This window comes from Psammomys obesus, unplaced genomic scaffold (genome assembly GCF_907164565.1).
Source record: "Psammomys obesus unplaced genomic scaffold, mPsaObe1.curated_primary_1811, whole genome shotgun sequence".
Lineage (NCBI taxonomy): Eukaryota > Metazoa > Chordata > Mammalia > Rodentia > Muridae > Psammomys > Psammomys obesus.
In genome coordinates, this window is record NW_026585504.1 from 13,702,408 (window position 1) to 13,722,627 (window position 20,220).

A 20,220-nucleotide genomic window follows, 5' to 3' on the forward strand; every position below is an offset into this window, starting at 1 on the left:
GCCCCCCTTTCAATCTCCCCTCCCCCCCCCGGAGAAGCAGTAGGTGGGAACCTGGGATGCGAGGAGTCGATTTGGGAACGAAGCCCCCGGGAGGCTAAGGCCATCCTGGTAGAGATCAGACGCCCCAAAGGACCCCTGCCCGGGATGTTCACGTAACTGAAGTCAGCACCGGGCAGGGTTGGGGGAGCGGGGACGAGCCTCAGTACCGCTCGGGGCTGTCCCTGAAAGCGCGTCGTGAAGGTATGGGACCTGAGTCGTACCTCCACGCTCCCCTTCCAGTGCCAGCTGGGGGAGCGTGTGTCCACACACAGCCACGTCTCCAAGCTGCAGGGACAGCATGCTTCCGGCCAGCCCCGGGACGCTAGCGCTCCTGGCCGCGCTGCTGACTGGACCCCTGGGTCTAGCAGGTAGGTGGAAGGGCCGAAAGGGGTCAGCGATGTCCCGTGGAAGCGTGGAAAGGGAGACACGCAGGCAGTTGAAGGACTGATCCATCTCTGATGGGGGAAGTGAGACGAAAGAGTCCCGACTGCCTTGGAAATGGAGTTGGTTGGGAGGGCTGGGGAAGGATGCTAGGCCATCGGTTATGGAGGGGTCTCCGGGAGCTTAGCGCTTAGTGGAAGGCTCTCTCTCTCTCTCTCTCTCTCTCTCTCTCTCTCTCTCTCTCTCTCCCACAGGTGGACAGGGCGAGTCCTCGCTGCCCTGGGAAGTGCAGCGCTATGACGGCTGGTTCAACAACCTCAAGTACCACAGGCTAGGCGCGGCTGGTAAGTCCTGGGGTCCGCTCTCGGGAAGGTAAGGGTTGGGAGGAGGGGAGAAGAAGAGCCAGGTAGGTGGCTTTCACACCACTTGGAGGGGTGGGGGGCAGGGGTAGGATTGGGGAGATCCTTTCAATGAAAGCCCTGGGCTTGAGAGTTGAGGCTGGTCCGGCTTGGGGCTTCTGGGGGGGGGGGGGGAGAACCAGAAGCCTCCACCGAGCTCAGCTCTCCGCCTCCTCCAGGCTCTCGACTGCAGCGCCTCTTGCCTGCCAATTACGCCGACGGCGTTTATCAGGCCCTGGAGGAGCCGCTGCTGCCCAACCCTCGCCGGCTAAGCGACGCAGTCACTCAAGGCAGAGCAGGGCTCGCGTCGCTCCACAATCGCACCGTGCTGGGGGTCTTCTTTGGTGAGTGTAGAAAGTGGAGAGCAGGGGGCCCTCCGGGAGCTCGCTGAGCGCCCAGGGGAAGGACCCTGGGAGCCCCACCGCGACTCACAGGAAAGAAAAACTTTCCAAGAAGCGCCTCTGCCGTCATCTTTGAAGACTTGGGTGTGATGGGGGCGGGGGGAGGTTGTCTTTCTCTTACACCTTACTCCAAGCCAGTAAGTGTCATTGGGTCCCCCCAGAACTGTTAGGAACTGGGTGCCCTGTCACTGCTCCCCTCAAGCCTGACAATTGCCACACGGAGGTGAGGTTTTGCTTTTCGCCACGGCGTTGGCGTGTTCACAAGGGGATGATGCTACGTGCTTTTTGCACGCCAGATCGAGGCTTGTGCTCTGACCTCTGCGCCCTGATAACGCAGCGGCCTTTCCGGCCCCAAGCAGAGCAGGACCGGAGGATTTGCTGAACTCTTCGCTCTCTTAACCCAGGCTATCACGTGCTCTCGGACCTGGTGAGCGTGGAAAAGCCAGGCTGCCCAGCCGAGTTCCTCAACATCCACATCCCTCGCGGGGACCCCGTGTTCGACCCTGACAAGCGCGGGAATGTGGTGCTGCCCGTTCAGAGGAGCCGCTGGGATCCCAAGACCGGACAGAGCCCCAGCAACCCCCGGGACCTGGTGAGGCCAGGACGTCAAAGGCAGGAGGGCAGGGAGGAGGGAGAGGAGGCCGTCTGCAGCTGGACCCGCTGGTGGCCTGGGGTCTGGCTGGAAGGGCCAGGCAGGGTTAGGCTCTCTCCCATCAGCTGGCCCCTGCCTGGCCCCCCTGACCCTGCTCACCCGCATGCATGTCCCCACAGACCAACCAGGTGACCGGCTGGCTGGACGGCAGCGCCATCTATGGCTCCTCTCACTCCTGGAGCGACGCACTCAGGAACTTCTCTGGAGGACAGCTGGCCTCCGGGCCCGACCCCGCTTTCCCGCGGGACTCGCAGAACTCTCTGCTCATGTGGATGGCACCGGACCCCGCCACGGGCCAGGGCGGGCCGCAGGGGCTGTATGGTGAGAATGCGGGGTCCTAGCAGGAGGGGCACGGCTGGAGGCCCCAGGCTGCTGGGGGCGGGGTCTGCCTGTGGGTCTGGGCTCCCCTGGCTCATGCTGTTGTCCATCTTCTGTCCTGTCCCCCCCCCTCCCGTGCGTGCAGCCTTCGGGGCCCAGCGCGGGAACAGGGACCCCTTCCTGCAGGCGCTGGGCCTGCTGTGGTTTCGCTACCACAACCTGTGTGCCAGGAGGCTGGCTCAGGAACACCCTCACTGGGGGGATGAGGAGCTGTTCCAGCATGCCCGCAAGAGGGTCATTGCCACCTACCAGGTGAGTGGTGCCGCCTGCCCCTTGTCCACCTGTGTGCAGGGTCCGGGGAGACTCTTGGACAACGCCTCTTCCCTAAATGCCCATAAGTGTGTGTATGTATATATTCATATTTTGAATATATATATTATATGAGTAGATATGAATATATTCAATATATGAAAAGCCCCTGCAAATGTTTATATGGTGATTTTTGCTTGTGATTATAATTTAGTTACCTGCTCCTTCTTCCCCCACAGCTGGCCTTGCCTGGTCCTCATCCCTGCACCCAAGTCTTTCTTCCCTAAAGGCTCAGTCTAACCTTTCCTTTCCCTCCTCTAACCCTCAGAATATTGCTCTATACCAATGGCTGCCCAGCTTCCTGCAGAAGACACCCCCAGAGTATTCGGGTAAGGGAAAGGAGTTGTGGATGGGGGGCTGGGGGTACACCTAAGCTAAAGATCCATAAAAGTAAAACTGTTAGGTTGTGTGACGCCAGGGTGTGAGGTGAGGCACCTGTCTCCTCTCAGGGTACAACCCTTTCGTGGACCCCAGCATCTCCCCAGAGTTTGTGGTGGCCTCTGAGCAGTTCTTCTCCACCATGGTGCCCCCTGGGGTCTACATGAGGTAAGGGCTGCCTGATATTGGAGGTAGGTGTTAGATGAGGTAGGTGGGCTTGGGGCTCGGGGCTTGGGGCTTGCACATCCCTCCACGGTTTTATCCAGAAAGGAAGCAGAAACAGGACCCTGGGGTGGGAGGTTCGGGCTCCATGGGAAATCTCCCAGCTGCCCTAACAGCAGAGTTTTCGTTGCTGAGTCTGGGCTGTGTCTGGCGGCTGGTCTTACCTCCTACCGCCCAGAGACCATAGAGATCACGCTGAAACCCCCAGCAATGTTCAAGAAAGCTCATGGGTCTTCCTTCACTGTTGTCTAACTACTGAAACACTCACTTAACTCACCGTCTTAGTGCCTACCCTGAATTCCCCTGTTGTGCTTTTGGCACTCCATTTCAGAAACTCCAGCTGTCATTTCCGGAAGTTCCCCAAGGAAGGCTCTGGCAGCTCTCCAGCTCTCAGGGTCTGCAACAGCTACTGGATTCGGGAGGTTAGCATGGGATCAGGGTCAGGATATAGGGTCAAAGTCAGTGCTCGCAAATGCTTGGAAAAGTTAGCGATTTGGTTCTTGAGCAGTGGTGCTCCAAGTAGGGAGTAAAAGGCAGGGGGAACCATCTGCGGAGTATCGTTCGAGACAGTCAGGAAATGCCTGGGCACAGGGTAGTGTGCATGCTGTCCCAGCTGGGGCAGGACAACTGCTGGAATCCAGGTGTTCAAGACAGAAGCAATCTACTGAGACAGAGAGGGGAAAGGAAAGGAAGTAGGAGACAGGGAGAAGGGGAAGGAGGAGAAGGGGAAGAAAGAAACACAAAGAGAGAGAGAGAGAGAGAGAATATGGATGTAAGTCTGAGAGTAACTAAGGGCCTTTTGTCCTGCGGGGATAGTCCAGGGTTCAAATCTTGATAATGTTTCCTTCCAGAACCCCAATCTGAAGAGTGCCCAGGAAGTGGATCAGCTGCTCCTGGGAATGGCCTCCCAGATTTCGGAGCTGGAGGACAGGATAGTGACTGAAGACCTGAGAGGTGAGCTGAGAGTGGGGAGTCAGGGCTGGAAGACGGAGGATCCTTCTGGGTTAGTCACCAGGAAGCCCTAGGGTACCCATGACACAGACACACAGGGATATGCTCAGAGACTTCAAACAGATGTCAGAAGACATTGAAATTTGAGCTCCCCCACCTCAGTGTGTAGTTTTATGTTGCTTTTATTTTAAGTCGATTATGCCCCAAGATGGTGGGCGTGGAAGTGAAACAAGTGAACACCATCTCTGGTGTTTGGTGACACTGGTTCCACGCTAGACGAGGTCACTGATGTCATGTAGAGGAGTGCTGGGGACTGGGGCTAGGGAGAGTTCTAGACAGCTGGAATTAGGCTGCAGTGCAACGAAGGGCTGGGGTGACTGACTCAAAGTCTGGTCTCTTTTCAGATTACTGGCCCGGCCCAGACAGATTCTCTCGTACAGACTATGTGGCTAGTAGCATCCAACGCGGCCGAGACATGGGGCTGCCCAGCTACAGCCAGGCTCTGCTGGCCTTGGGACTGGAGCCTCCTAAGAACTGGAGTGCTCTCAACCCTAAAGTAGAACCTCAGGTCAATAACAACAACAACAACACAATAATAACTGTAGCCGGGGGTGGGGAGGTGGCTCAGGTGTTCACAGGCTTATCACAGAAGCTTGAGGACCTGAATTTAGATCTTCAACGCCCACATAAACCGTCTGAGATGGTCTTGTGATACCAGTTCTAGAGACAGGAGTAACCCTGAACCCTACTAGTCAGCCATTTCCTTCAATCCAGGTTTAGGGAGAGACCCTGTCTCAAAGAATAAAGTGGGAAGAAACCCACTGTCAACCTCTGTCATCTAAGTGCAAAAACATGAAATATCCCTCCCCCACACACACACATACACAAGATAACAGCAGCTAAAACTCTCTATGGTAGTGCTGTTTCAATTACTCTACGCAGACGAACTCACTTGATCTACGTAAAAATGTATAAAGTGGTCATCCTCAGTGTTGCCATGTTACTGACGACATTGTTGGTGAGTCCACACACACATCTGTTACCTCCCGTGGTGCTCCAGGTGCTGGAGGCCACAGCTTCTCTGTACAACCAGGACCTATCCCAGCTGGAACTACTCCTGGGTGGACTCCTGGAGAGCCACGGGGACCCCGGACCTCTATTCAGCACCATCGTCCTTGACCAGTTTGTGAGGCTACGGGATGGTGACCGTTACTGGTTTGAGAACACCAGAAATGGGTAAGGCCTGGTTGGGCCCTGCTGCAGGATTCACCTTGGCCTGGGGTCCCAGACCTTCTGCCTGACCCTAGATCGCCCCAGGGGCCTAGAACCCTTCCATTCGCTCCAGTCTCGTTCTTCAGTGAGTCCTTGGCCCTGAGGTCATTGGAGGACTGAAAGCGCCTCCCTTACCCAGTGATGGCCTTTCTCCCATTTAGGCTGTTCTCTGAGGAGGAGATTGCAGAAATCAGAAACACCACTTTGCGGGATGTACTGGTAGCTGTCTCCAACGTGGACCCCAGTGCCTTGCAGCCCAACGTTTTCTTCTGGCAGGAAGGTGAGTAAACTGCTTCCTGTACTATAGTTTGGGCTGGCACGTGGGCTATCTCTAGCAATCGAGCTGGGATGGATGCTGAGAATGAGATAGAGAAGAGGTCTTTTGAGGGGAACAGGTTCCAGAGAGGGAGGCCTGGGAATGGGAGAAGATACTTGGTCCTTCCTGAGACAGGGGAAGGGGCTTACCCAAGGAGTAGGTTGCTTGGACTCAGACTTCTGTGACTCCCTCAGGTGCGCCCTGCCCGCAGCCTCAGCAACTCACAACTGAAGGCTTGCCCGAGTGCGTGCCCCTTTCCGTGATTGATTACTTTGAGGGCAGTGGTGCTGGCTATGGCATCCTCATCGTGGTTCTCTGCTGCTTCCCATTAGGTAAGTGCTTTATCTCACCCCATCTCTCTTCTTAAGGCCTTGTCCTCTTCACAGACTGGCCCAGACCTTCCCCAACACACACACACACACACACACACACACACACACACACACACACAGTCCCTGCCACCCCATTACTTGCTGGCTTGAAGGGCTAGTTCCTTTGTATAGCTTGAGCTCAGGGAGCCTTGGGGACTGAGGAGCAGTATCTGAAGCTCCTCCCGAAGCCAAAGGCGAAGGGTTCTCCCTCCCTCTCCCTGGTCTCTTCTGTCCTCTTCAGTGAGTCTGTTTGTTGCCGGGGTGGTGGCTCATTTCCGGAACCAAGAGCGCAAGAAACTACACAAGAAAAGCAAAGAGAGTCTGAGGAAGGAGCCAGCCAGCGATGGAATACCAGGTGAGGGGGACCTGAGGAATGGGAGGAGGGAAAGGAATGTGGGGCCTGATGGAAGCCAGGCTCAGCAGAACTGCTCAGATCAGAGAAGGATGTGGGCTGGAAGGCCTCTGCAGAGCCCCCAGGCACAACTGTCCTTTCCTCAGCGATGGAGTGGCCAGGCCCCAAGGAGGGAAGCTATCCTGTCACCCTCCAGCTGTTCCCAGAGAGGTGTCTGCGGGTCCTCGACAGACGGCTCTCCGTGCTCCGTACCATCCAGCTGCAGCCCCCACAGCAGGTCAACCTCATCCTGTCCAGCAACCGTGGCCGCCGCACCCTGCTGCTGAAGATCCCCAAGGAGTACGACCTGGTACAGCTCATCCTGCTTCCCTTTGTGGCCTGTTGTCATACCTATCCCCTCTCTCATAAGTGAGCCATCTCGGCTCTGCGTCCCTGGGAAGGCTGGTGCTGGAGAAGGGGCCTTTCAGGAGCTCCCAGACTCACTCGGCCCCCTGAGGCCACTCTCTGGCCACAGCCTGGTTGGTCAAGGAAGAGCCTTCTTCTCTTCTCCCCTCATCTTGAGGTCCTTCAAAGCAAGACTGGATCAGAAGAGCCAGCTCCAGACCCGATGGGGGCTTCTTTCCCACACAGGTGCTGCTCTTTAACTCTGAAGAGGAGAGAGGTGTCTTTGTACAGCTACTGCAGGACCACTGTGTCGGCTGGGCTCCACGTCTCCGCGTGGCCGAGATGGACGAGACGGAGCTATTCAGGAAGGCTGTGACCAAGCAGCAGCGGGCAGGCATCTTGGAGATCTTCTTCAGACACCTTTTTGCTCAGGTGCCATGACTTACACGTGGCACAGAGGGTGGAGCCAACTTTAACTGGATGGGTTCTCACGTCGGTGAACTAAGATCTCACACTGTAGGCTAGAGACAGACAGCCTCTGTTAGGTCCTTAGGCACGTCGTGTGTTCTTGTATCTGTATTCCCCACTTCATCATCTAATGGAACCTCTGGACCAGCAGTGCCAACTCTCTTGGAAACTATTAGAAATGCTGGTTCCTAGGATCCTCTCCAAACAGACTGAATAAAGAGCTCTTTCTGGGGTGAGCCCCCAAATGCTTCATTGTAACAAGTCTTTCTAGGTGATGTTGATACAGACTTGAGTTTGAAAAACATTATTCTATAGACGGTGCTTAGCCTAAGCACCTGGTACGTTATGGACTTAAACAAATGGCAGTGACGTGTTGGTTTTAAGTTCTCTGTACATCAACGGGGTTCAGATTCTAGGTGCATGGCAGTCCTATCCGAATTCGCATGAGCTCGGCCCTTTACTGTCACGTTAGAGCTGCTATCTGCTGCTTCTTGGACAGGCTCTTTCTCTTTTCATTCCCTAACTTTGCTCATTTCCCAACTTTGCTCCCTGCCACTTACTTTCCCTTTCAGTACTTTTGCTTTCAGCGCTTGGGTCCAGAGAAAAATCAGAAAGCTTGCAGAGATTCAGTTGACCCCTACTATAGGACAGTAGAGGCCCAAATCAGTGCGTCTAAGCATTAGTAGGTTTTCTGAACTGCACGCTGGGAAGATATGAGGTCATTGAATTGCTTCCATCCCAGGCCTTACCTCCTTCTCTCCCTCTCTGTGGCTGTCTAAATGCAGGTGTTAGACATCAATCAGGCAGACGCGGGGACTCTTCCCCTGAACTCATCCCAGCAAGTGCGCGAGGCCCTGACCTGTGAGCTGAGCAGAGCTGAGTTTGCAGACTCCCTGGGCCTCAAGCCCCAGGATATGTTTGTGGAGTCCATGTTTTCTCTGGCCGACAAGGATGGCAATGGCTACCTCTCCTTCCGGGAGTTCCTGGACATCCTGGTAGTCTTCATGAAAGGTATGGGCCGGGGTTAGCAGAGAGTCTGAGGAACAAGTTTGATAGCAAGGACGCTGCCTGGATCCCCTTTCTCTCTCAGGTTCTCCAGAGGATAAGTCCCGCCTGATGTTTACCATGTATGACCTGGATGCAAATGGCTTCCTCTCCAAGGACGAGTTCTTCACCATGATGCGGTACAATCCTGAAATAGCTTGATATTTTAAACAAAAAAGCAATTCGGGTCAGAGCAGGGCAGACAAGTGGCTGAGTGGGCATTCATGTTGAGTAGTATTCACTGCATCCTGGATTCTCAGGACACCCAGCTTCAAAAGGTCACCTACGCAGGTCCCTGCCCCTAGCAGGATCCATATCACCACTGTCTAAAACTGCCAGAAACATCACCCTAGTTTAAAAACGCCAATAAAGACTAACTGTGAGAATCTACAACTGCTCCTTCCCAAGGACAGAACCATAGCAACAACCTCTCTCCAGCACCACAAGACATATCTCTTCTTTTATTCTTGAATCTGCTTTTCCCATGCTGAGATTAACAGGTAGGCATTTGGCACATAGTTCACTGAAAAAGACAAAGTGAAATATCAAGAGCAAATAGACAGAGCACGGCAGCCCGGATTCTTTTAGTGTGTCTATCCTTTTATGTCTTCCCATTGCTTTTAGCATTCCCTTTTCCTGACTCTCCCAATACAGACCATCTCTCCTCCTCCTCCTTCTCTTTCTCCACCTCTCCTTTCTTCCTCCTCTTCCTCTCCTTCTTTTAGAGGTTTCATTTATTTCTTTTTATCTTATGTGCATTGCTCTTTTGCCTGCATGTATGTCTATGTGAGGGTGTCAGGTCCACCGGAACTGGAGTCACAGACAGCTGTGAGCTGCCATGTGGGTGCTGGGAATTCAACCTGAGTCCTCTGGAAGAACAGCCAGCGCATTAACTGCTGAGCCACCTTTTCAGTCCCCAACATAGACTTAGAGTAAAAATGACTACAGACCTTACCTCATCAGCATGTCACCGCAGGTCCAGTCCTGGCTGTGTTTTAGGGCATCCAGGAGGAGGTCCCATCATCAATGGCAGCTCCCATTTTTTCATCCTATAATTAAGAGAGAGTGTGTGTGTGTGTGTGTGTGTGTGTGTGTGTGTGTGTGTGTGTTGCTTTGCCTCGGTGGCATGGTGCTTTGTGGCATGGTGACAGTGCTTGCCTGGCCTTGCGCACACATGCTTTTTGTCCCAAAGCACAACTGCAGCTGGCATTGTGGGTGCCATCAGACTTGGGCCTGAGGGGGTACTCCACACGCCCTAGGGTATTGGCATAAGGAGGCAGCCGCCGTGTGGCTTCTCCCCTCCCACGCTGTAGTGGGGGGTGTGGGAACACCTCTTTGGATGGCAGAAGTGGGGTCTCAGGGGCGGATGGGTGTGGGTGGGCTTCCTCGGGAGTCAGCAGCGAGCCCATCACAAGAGCGGAACACGGTCTAGCCTAGGCCATCTCTGCAGCAGGTGTTATTCCTTCCCATTGGCAGTTGTTTTCCTTTCTTAGGGGAAGGGGTGTTTTTTCTAAGCAGTCAAGGTCCTTTGAGCCTGCGGCCAAAACCTCACAAGACTTTAGTGTCAGCTTCAGGCTGAATGGACACCTCCCAGCCCCATTGCCCAGGTTGCCGGTAACCACATTAGGGAATCTAGACATCTGCCCAAGCCTGACCTTGCTGGATGGTGGCCCCTCTGTTTCTATCCTCCTCCAGGTCCTTCATCGAGATCTCCAACAACTGCCTGTCCAAGGCCCAGCTGGCTGAGGTGGTGGAGTCCATGTTCCGGGAGTCGGGCTTCCAGGACAAGGAGGAGCTAACCTGGGAGGACTTCCATTTCATGCTGCGGGACCACGACAGCGATCTCCGATTCACAAAGCTCTGTGTCAAAGGCGGAGCTGGAGGTGTGTGAGTGTGGAAGGAACACTCAGGGTCAGGAAGATGATGATGAGTCTTCAAGCGGAGTTTCCAGTAGACACAACCCGGGTCTTATTTTCTTTCCTCTGAGTCCTCGGTGCTTAGGACTGAGCTCAGCACCTTGGTGTTTAGTACTGGGCTCAGCATGGATATTCAGAGACAAGTTGTGTATTACACAAAGTTGCTTACTGAGGCCAAGGGACAAGCCATGGGCATTATCCTGGGGTGTATCTGGCCAGAGGAGGTAGCCTTGTTTGCTTTTTGCAAAGGACTTGTAGAGTTCTGTCTCCCTGAGGGTGGCCCCTTTCTCCTTGCACAGTCACCACACCGTCTGCGCAGTGTACGATGGGTCCTCCATGTGTACAGGGAGGAAAATGGGCTGGAGCCAGAGATCTGGACATGGTTAAGTCACTACCAAATGCTGAGGCAGACTTTCCAGGGCCTAGGAGAAGAGGACGGTTCTCCCACCCCACCCTCTGCCCTTCCAGAGAAGCCAATCCAGGCTCTCGTTCTCATTTCCAGATGCTGGGGACATCTTTAAACACAGCAGCGGCTCTAGAGTCTCATTCATCACCCGGACTCCTGGGAACCGGTGTGTAGGGAGCGGGTGGTCTCCTTGGCTAGATCCATGTAGGAGGTAGAGCTAGCTGATCAGCCGCTGATCAGATATTTGCCCACATCACAAGGTCGGTGTCAGCTCAGATTGTGTCCTACAGCCTGAGTTGTTCAAAAGCGTGGCTCCCTCCCTACCACTGCGGGCCTGAGTCATCCTAAGGACAGATGGGCAGAATGTAGCTACCCATTCTGCTTTGTCCCTACCTGACCTTGGGGTCCTTCCCTGGACTCGGTCCCAACCTTGACATGGAAGTTCTTTTCCCAGCTGCAGCAATCAAAAGAAAATGGTTCCATGTTTGTTTTATTTTTCAGCTCCTGCCCCCGGGAACTGACACTCCCTGAATTAGAAACCCCAGAGCTGGGAAGCACTGTCCTAAAGAAGAGGTTTGGCAAAAAGTGAGTATTTCCTAGATTCCTGAGTACAAGGATTCTTGGAAAGAAGTCTCAGGGTCTCTGAACCCTGATACACCACCTCACATCTCCTTCTCTTCAACACACACGATGCCACACTGGTAGTTCTCCATGAAACACTTGAACTGCTGTCGCTTCTAGGCCAGGAAACCCGCTGCATCTTCTCCTGTGTAGTGTACCGTCAGGGAGGGAACCACTGCCCTGTAGCAGGAGATACAGGGCACTAGGGAGGAAGTGGCTCCTCCACCTTCCTCAGGGCCACTCATGAAGAGCTGGAGTGTCACTCAGCCTCTAAACTTGTCTTCAGGAAAGACACCTAGCTCAAAGCACCACCGTAGTGGCAGTAAGAGTTCTGCTGGCTCCTGTTGCCTTGGGTGCAGAAGTTGGTCAGGGTAGAAAGCAAAGGATGGGGGGTGCAGAGAGAGGAAGAGAGAGAGGTGTCTGAGACAAGTAAGAATGGGAGTAAAGGTCTGAGGGAGTGGGGGCTGTTTGTCCTTCCACTGTTATGACCAGTCCTTCATGGCGACCAGATCTTCATTCACGGTGGCACTGAGGGAAGGCCAAGGAACCCCTTCCTTACCAGCGCCCTGTCTTATCACTGCTCAGGGTAGTGGGGACCTCTCCCCGGCTGTACACAGAGGCGCTGAAGGAGAAAATACAGCGGGGCTTCCTGGCCCAGAAGCTAAGGCAGTTCAAGCGATTTGTGGAGAACTATCGGCGCCACATCGTGTGTGTCGCCATCTTCTCAGCCATCTGCATGGGCCTGTTTGCAGACCGCGCCTACTGTAAGAGTGCCAGCCTGCAGGCAGTGGGCAGGGAACACGCCATACCTTAATGGGGAGTACCTCAGGGTCTGGATGGCAGAGCCCAGGTACGCTGACTCAGGCTCAGGACCCTGTCTGATCTGCCTCAACTCTGGCCCCCAGACTATGCCTTTGCCTCCCCACCCACGGACATTGAGGAAACCACCTACGTGGGCATCATCCTGTCCAGGGGCACGGCGGCCAGCATCTCTTTCATGTTCTCCTACATCCTGCTCACCATGTGCCGAAACCTCATCACCTTCCTGCGGGAGACCTTCCTCAACCGCTACATCCCCTTTGACGCCGCGGTAGACTTCCATCGCTGGGTTGCTATGGCTGCAGTTGTCCTGGCTGGTATGTGGTTCCTGGGATGGACGTGGAATTGGTCCCAGTTAAGATCTCTGATGTGATGTCTCTTTCAGTTCTGCACAGCGCTGGCCATGCGGTCAATATATACATCTTCTCGGTCAGTCCCCTCAGCCTGATGGCCTGCGTCTTCCCTAACGTCTTTGTGAATGACGGGTTAGTTCAGGGGACACCCTTAGGGTCCTGTGGGTGGGCCTACGGGCGTAACAGAAAATAAATAGATGGGTCATAGAAGCACAGCTCCTCAGTGCATGAAGGTGCAAAGCTGCCCCTCGTGGGGAAAGCTCCCTGCCCTCCAGAAAGGAAGCTGTCTGTGATTGGCCAGGAAAGAACCTTAGGAGATGACATCATTGTCTCTTCCATATATATATATATGTATATATGTATATGTATCCAACTCACTCATTGGACAAATGTTTATACTTCACACGCTGGGTGTTTCATTCAAGTGCCAGAGAGCATGGTTGTTCCAGATAGGTGAGGTTGTTCAACGCTTCTGCTGTGCACTAGGCATTGCTGTACACAGAACACAAGCCCCTGCCCTCGCTCATCTCACAGGATAATGGACCAAGTGCTCCGGGAGGCAAGGGTTGACTTCAGGGGGAGAATGTGGGACAGAGCAGCAGGAAACGCTGCCCTGGTGCAGAAGTAGAACTGACAGTGGGCACCGTGTTCCTGGGAAGGGTCCCTTAGCCATCTCGGTGCAGGCCTGGTGTCCTCAGGAGTCAGGGGCAGCATCAGGCTGTGGTGTGGCGGTGGGAAATACCCTGGCTCCGCCGCAGCCAGAGACTCACTGTGCCTTCACCCCACAGGTCCAAGCTTCCCCCAAAGTACTACTGGTGGTTCTTTGAGACAGTTCCAGGTAAGAAGTGGGGCTGTGTGCGGGATCTGAACCGAGTACCAACTCCTTTGTCTCCTCCTGAAGACTCACCGGTCTGTAATAGCCATAGGCCCCTTTCTTACGGACCAGCCTCGGCTCCAGCATCCTATAGATACGGTGTTCTGGAGCCCTGAAGGAACAGAGCAGGAGCTGGGTAGAAGGGGTTGTACTGTCAGCTCAGGATGAGGTTCTGAGGATCCACACTGACCCTGTCCTCCTGCCCCCAGGTATGACAGGCGTCCTCCTGCTCCTGGTCCTGGCCATCATGTACGTCTTCGCCTCCCACCACTTCCGCCGCCGCAGCTTCCGGGGCTTCTGGCTGACCCATCACCTCTATGTTGTGCTTTATGCCCTGGTGAGGCCTTCTCTGGGCAGGGTTGGGCCTTTGGAGGGGGAAGCTTGGAAAGAAGGGAGGGCAAGAGAGGAAAAAGGAAGAATTAGACCAAAGGACTGTGATTCTGAGATCTGACACCCCACACTGTGGTCTATGCCAGCCCATCTACCAAGACCAGACCCAGTGCCCGGTGGGTCATACTTGACAAGTGCCAGCAGCTCCGAGCCTGGCTGAGTGGTGCTATACTAACTGGCCATGTTTCCAGCTCATCATCCATGGCAGCTATGCCCTCATCCAATTGCCCAGTTTCCACATCTACTTCCTGGTCCCGGCAATTATCTATGGAGGGGACAAGCTGGTGAGCCTGAGCCGGAAGAAGGTGGAGATCAGCGTGGTGAAGGCTGAGCTGCTGCCTTCAGGTAAGGCCTGGTCTGACCTGGGCAGATGTGGTAGAGCTTGTCAGATTACTTGACCCCTACCTCTGACATCCTCTTGAGGACCCCCGGGCTCTGAAGATTCTCTGATAGAAATAGCATCCTAAGGAAGGTTATACTTAGTTCCTCACAAGATTTGCAGACAAGGAGCGAAGGAGATAGCACAGCCGTCGAGAAAACTTTCTGCTCTTCCAAAGGACCTGAGGTCAGTTCCCAGCACCCATGTCAGGCAGCTCACACCAGCTCCAGGGACTACAGTGCCCTCTTCTGTCCTTCACAGGCACCTGCACTCACATGTGCATATAGCTACACACAGACAAACATATAAACTTCATTAAAAAACAAATATTTAAAAAGAGAAAAAGACCCGCAGAGAATTTCATTTCATTTCAGCTTCACTTCAATTAAGATTGCTTAAGGATAAAGTTAAAGTAGCCTTCCGTACTCTCCAAATCTTGCTCACCTTTTTTTTCAACAAACAGAAGTAAGCCCAAGGCTCAGCTGTGGTCAGGCAACAAACAACATCCAACTAAGATTTGGTAACAAAGTGTGCTGGTCCTATGGTGTGAGGACATTTCCTATGATGAAAGTCACACCCAAGTGGCGACTTTGGGATCTGAAGAGCCCTTCACCCTGTAGGCTGTTATTCTAGCAGTGCTACACCCTCTGTGGGGTGAGGAAGGAGAGACACCAGGCTAGGTCAGAGATGCCCAACTCTTGTGTTACCCAGGAGACTCAACTACTCTCAGCACCAGGGTACCATCTGCCTAGACCATGTGACTGTGTGGGACCCTATGGGCCGCAGCAGTGGAGAAAGGACAGGCACCTGTCAGTCTTCAGGCCCAGTTTCTGATGTAGGCTCTTCTCTAACCTACGACCCCCTCAGGAGTGACCCACCTTCGGTTCCAGAGGCCCCAGGGCTTTGAGTACAAATCAGGGCAGTGGGTGCGGATTGCCTGCCTTGGTCTGGGGACCAATGAGTACCACCCCTTCACGCTGACCTCTGCACCCCACGAGGACACTCTCAGCCTGCACATCCGGGCTGTGGGACCCTGGACCACCCGCCTCAGGGAGATCTACTCATCCCCGACGGGTGACACCTGTGCCAGATACCCAAAGGTGCCCATCCCTGAGAATGCCCCTGGCCCCTCTGCCCTGATACAAGCTAGTCTGAGAGGCTGCTGAGGTGCTCTATCCCCAACTTCTGTTAATCTTCCCCATTTCTGGTCATCTCAAGAGTTGGGGCAGGGCCAGGTTCATTTTACTTCTCTCTGCAGCTGTACCTTGATGGACCTTTTGGAGAAGGACACCAGGAGTGGCATAAATTTGAGGTGTCAGTGCTGGTAGGAGGGGGCATTGGAGTCACCCCGTTTGCCTCCATCCTTAAAGACCTGGTCTTCAAATCGTCCTTGGGCAGCCAGATGCTCTGTAAGAAGGTGAGTATCCTTTCTCCACCCTGCATGGGAAATGTGTGGCCTGACGGGAGTCCTGGCATCACAGCAGAGCAATCCTGGCATCCAACCACAGGGTCTGTGGGGACCATTACACCTGGAAGTTCAGGTGTCAAACCTTGAGGGCAGATAAGAGATAAGACAGATCCCCTAGCATGTGTTCCCTGGAAACCAAGATCAGAGTATTGCTCTATACGGGACATCCGAGACTTTGTAGCATCTCAGAATGTAAGGATCCAGACCTAAACTGGCCCTGAGCCCCAGTGTGTGTCCTCAGATCTACTTCATCTGGGTGACAAGGACCCAGCGGCAGTTTGAGTGGCTGGCTGACATCATCCGGGAGGTGGAGGAGAATGACCGCCAGGACCTGGTGTCTGTGCACATCTACATTACCCAGCTGGCTGAGAAGTTTGACCTCAGGACCACCATGCTGGTAGGGCAGGGCCAGCCAGGCAGGGCAGGTGGGCCACCGTCAGGACCAAGGGCTGGTCCTAGCGATGACCTTCTCCCCTACCCCCATTCCATTCCCCAGTACATCTGTGAGCGGCACTTCCAGAAGGTGCTGAACCGGAGTTTGTTCACGGGATTACGCTCTGTCACCCACTTTGGCCGCCCTCCCTTCGAGCTCTTCTTCAACTCTCTGCAGGAAGTCCACCCCCAGGTAGGTCCATCACCTCCCACCCCAGAACCTTATTTAATTCTCTCATCTTGGCCCTCAAGCTCCATGCAGCTCAAACCCAAGCAGAGAATTCCCACTCTGACCCCAGATTCATTATTGCCACCCCCAGCCCTAGCCTCTTCCCAGGGTCCAGGGCAGATCTCTGACTGCTGTGGTCATGCTGGAGGTGCTGACCTCCTTAGGCAGTGGGCGTTTGGAGGCCCCAGGGCACATGCCTTTCTGTGGACAGGTACGTAAGATTGGAGTCTTCAGCTGTGGTCCTCCAGGGATGACCAAGAACGTGGAGAAGTCCTGCCAGCTCATCAACAGGCAGGACCAGGCCCACTTTGTGCATCATTATGAGAACTTCTGAGCCTGACCTCCTCGGTTCCTGTCTAGTCTGCTCCCCTTCATGAACTTCAGAGCTTCCGTCACTTGAGACGACAGCCAGGGAACTGGAAGCCCCACCCCACCGCCTAATTGCCTTATATATCTCATGTTCTGGACAGACAGACAGGGCCTCTCTAATACCTGCCTCATGTTGTAGTGGGTTATGGGATGGAGAGTGAGGAGAGGACAGTCCAGTTTCTGACAACTATAGATGGAGAGAGTTCAACTGTGGGTCACCTCTGATAGGTTTCTGTTTCTCTGCTTTGCCTTCATAAAACTGGTGTATTGCTGGGGGCTTTTCTTGGGGGAATCATCTAAGGAGAGAGTGAGAATCTTCTCTGAGTCCATCTCAGAAGCCACATACTGCAGAGCCCACCTGCCTCAACTCAGGCCCTGGGCCTCTCCCCTCAGCTTCAGCTCCATACCTTCCTGCTCAGAGAGCACCAAGCCATAAGGCCACCAGAGAACAGATGCCCCCCTAGCCCTGAGTTCCGAAGGTCATCCAGCAGTGTCTGCTGTCCTGACCCTTCAGTGAGTCCTTCAGTGAGCCTGGAGAGCATTCCCTGGGCTCCAGGAGCAAGACACCCCAAACCTCCCAGCCCCCTTCCCAGGAGAAGCAGAACAGCTTTCCCAGTTTGTGTAATTTTGGCACTGGAAGCCTCTTACACTAGGGGAATGAGGCCACCCATTTGCAATAAACAATATCACCTCCACCCTTTAAGACCCTTTTTCGTTTCACCTGGGATTTTACTAAAAAGCTGAGTTGCAACGTATGTACGGTTGAGGTATTCTTGCATAAAGTGTATAAATCTTTAAAGTGTCTACCACCTGGGTCAGCCACCCAGTTTCTCCAGTGACCCTCCCTCATCTAAAAGCCACAACTAACGTGGTTTCTGTCACTGAAGTTTGGGTCACACTGAATGCACTTTCAATCCTGGCCTCTTTCTCATACCGTGCTTTTGTGATTCGCTCTTGCCGTTGTGCCTGTTGGTAGTTTTGTTTTGTTTTGTTTTGTTTTAATTGCTGAGTAGCATTCCATTATAGAGATGTGTCACAGTTTGTTTAGCCATTCTTCTGGTAGACAGTTGGGTTGTTTCTGGGTTTGGCTGCTTGTGAATAAAGTTGCTATTAACATTTGCATTTCTGTTGTTTTTTGTTGTTGTTGTTGTTGAATATAATACATTCATTTCTCTGGATATGGCATGTATCTAAGAGTGGAATTGCTGGGTCACGATGGTCTCTAGCTGGTGGAGTTTGTAGCAAGGAGAGTTTCAGGCTGACTCCACCTCCCTGAGTCAGGGTCCTTTCCTTGATGGATTTATTAGAAGCCAAATATCAGACACACATGGTATATATCCACTTATAAGCAGATTTTAGTCATACAGTCCAGGCTAGACATACTACAATGCACAGACCCCAAGAAGATAACCCCAATGGGCATTTTAGGCTTCATGTGGGCCCACTAGCTAGGGGAGTAAGGGATATCTCTGACATGAACTACCTTGACTGGCTTTTTTTTTTTTTAATCACTACCCCCTGATGGACTTCCCTACAAGGTCACAGGGGAGACAGATAAACTCAACCCTCATGTGAATAGATGAGCTGGGGTGTCTGGATAGGGGGCTCCCCTATTCTGAGGAATAGAGGAGAGGGGATGTGAGAGGGAGGGTGGGGCTGGGAGGAGAGGGGGAGGGGCCTATGACCAAGATGTAAATTGAATTAATGAATGAAAAATAAAAAGAAGCCAAATATCTACAGTGAGTCCATCTCTGACAAAGCTGGACATACCAGGCCAGGGCTCAAGAGGCCTGGGAGTCTGGCACCAATTCTAAGTGTAAACACTAAAAAGGAGAAGCCAGTTTCTATATCTATCCAGCAGCAGCTTGTGAAGGTATTAGGAGGTGAGATGGCAGTGTGTCCCAGACAAATTATATAGATGAGAAAACCCATACACGAATGTATTTTACAGTTAGTGTGCTAAGTTTTAGTCTCCCTGCTTAGTTTTTTAAAATTCCACTAAGTGTGGTTTTTTTTAAGTAAATAAACAAACAAACAGTGAACGTATTTAAGAATGGTATTCTGTGTACCCCATCCTCCAGACCTCCTGGTAATCACCGAGTCCCACAGTCTTCAGTCCTGAACTCCAGCCTCTCAGATGTCAGCTTTATTCCCAGGTCTGACCCATCAGCACTTTCCTGCTCTTTCTTTCAAAGATATTTTTCTATCTTATCTTAACCCACTCATCCTTGCCGGACTTCAAAATGGCATTAACATGGCTACCAGGGTTATCCCTAGTCCATTGTCCCCTCCTTCTCCTCCTCTTTCCCCCTCCTCCATGCTAGGGGAAGTGACAGTCTCTTGAGGAGTCTGTGACCTCAGAGATGCCTCTCTTTAAGATAGAGAGTAACTAGTTGTTAATGCTAAGTGCATGTCCAGCTGGACAGAGGGACACGCTGTGATGATCTTGAGAATCCTGAGTAGCATCCAGCCTGCCTGGCCAAAGTCTGAGTCCACACCCAAGCCAGGCTCTAGATGTTGGCTCTAGGCAGACATTTATGTGATGTGACTATTCTGCCTAATCTTGGACAGATTTCCAGATAGCTGCAGAAATGACTGGAATAAAAGTCAAAAACTTAACAAGAAAGTTACTTTATCTTCAGCCGGACCCTAATCATCCTGTCTGCCTTTTGATAGACTCTTCTTGGGCAGTGGCGAGAAGGTGAAATCAGGCAGGTAATCAGGCAATGACTACTCAGGTTGAGAAAATGAGTTCACTGACCTTGTAAGTGTGTGCACAGAAGTTACACTCTGTAAACAAAAGACACTGCAGAGATGACCCAGAGAAAGAAGACTGGAGGAAGATGGTTCAGAAGAAACTACCCGGAACTCTTATGTTGACAGTACAAAAGAAAGCAATCTTTTTCTGGTCCATATTACCAATGCTGATGTTCATCCCTGGGACCAACCTCATCCCAAGCACCCACCTCCATGTTCCCCCTCACACACAGACAGACACACAGAAATAGGAAGGAGAATGAGCCTGAAAGAGGGATAAAGAAGAAGCATTAGGTGGGATGGAGGGTGATGGGACTAAGGACAGGGATGGAAGGGTGAGGATGAGTTGGGAGGGGATGGCTTTGGGGCCAGGTGGGAAGGTGGTGGATGAAGGCAGGAGGTTCTGGGACTGAGCTCTCTACCTAAAGAAGAAAGGCCTAACTATTGCCTCTTTCCCCAACATTTAAGTCCAACTGAAAGAGAAGAAAGTTGACAAGGTATAACATCCTTCGGGCTCTGGGTACCAGCTTTTGAGGGAGAGGATCCAGTCCAGCTTGATTCTTACAGTGATCAGCTCTTGAGTGAGATTGTGTTTGCACCCTATCCTTGGAGTAAATACAGAGAACTTTGGTGCCCCGGCTTTCTCCTCCACAAAATGATAGTGCCTTGAGTATTTTCTCCAGAGGAGTTAGCAAGGTCTAACGACAGAATCCAACTTAATAAGTAGGCGAAGGCCCTGTTATGTCTCAGACTCAGGCCTAGCACCAACCGCATTTACATAGGAAACAAACAAAAAGCAAGCAATTTAGAGGGAGAAGAAGATTCCAGCTGGTAAAGGATTTGAAGACAATAAAATAAAAGTGTGTAACTGGAGGGGACTGGAGATTCCTC

At 52.8% G+C, this 20,220-nt stretch overlaps 1 protein-coding gene across 2 annotated transcripts; it reads left to right on the top strand.

Moving 5' to 3' along the window:
* Positions 1-337: 337 nt before the first annotated feature.
* Duox2 (dual oxidase 2) lies at positions 338-16,613 on the top strand. 2 transcript variants are annotated; one of them, XM_055603682.1, is made up of 33 exons: positions 338-407; positions 675-764; positions 998-1,162; positions 1,624-1,811; positions 1,991-2,192; positions 2,335-2,501; positions 2,827-2,887; positions 3,008-3,104; positions 3,490-3,580; positions 4,010-4,112; positions 4,514-4,677; positions 5,170-5,345; positions 5,543-5,661; positions 5,892-6,029; positions 6,310-6,423; positions 6,567-6,769; positions 7,051-7,236; positions 8,058-8,283; positions 8,363-8,456; positions 10,012-10,199; positions 10,735-10,804; positions 11,140-11,223; positions 11,845-12,023; positions 12,165-12,395; positions 12,464-12,563; positions 13,220-13,269; positions 13,515-13,642; positions 13,887-14,040; positions 14,942-15,174; positions 15,333-15,491; positions 15,784-15,939; positions 16,039-16,167; positions 16,415-16,613. In XM_055603682.1, exons 1-33 carry the CDS (start codon positions 338-340, stop codon positions 16,535-16,537), a joined length of 4,638 nt encoding a protein of 1,545 aa, XP_055459657.1. In that variant the 3' UTR covers positions 16,538-16,613. The 2 variants fall into 2 exon arrangements, with proteins under 2 accessions (XP_055459657.1, XP_055459664.1); XM_055603689.1 differs by lacking the exon at positions 11,140-11,223.
* The last annotated feature ends 3,607 nt before the right edge of the window (positions 16,614-20,220 follow it).

Coding starts and splice junctions, on each gene's coding strand:
- Duox2 (XM_055603682.1), top strand. CDS start 338: ATGCTTCCGGCCAGCCCCGGGACGCTAGCGCTCCTGGCCGCGCTGCTG. Junction 2,888..3,007: donor GACACCCCCAGAGTATTCGG/GTAAGGGAAAGG, acceptor GTCTCCTCTCAG/GGTACAACCCTTTCGTGGAC. Junction 6,030..6,309: donor TCTCTGCTGCTTCCCATTAG/GTAAGTGCTTTA, acceptor TGTCCTCTTCAG/TGAGTCTGTTTGTTGCCGGG.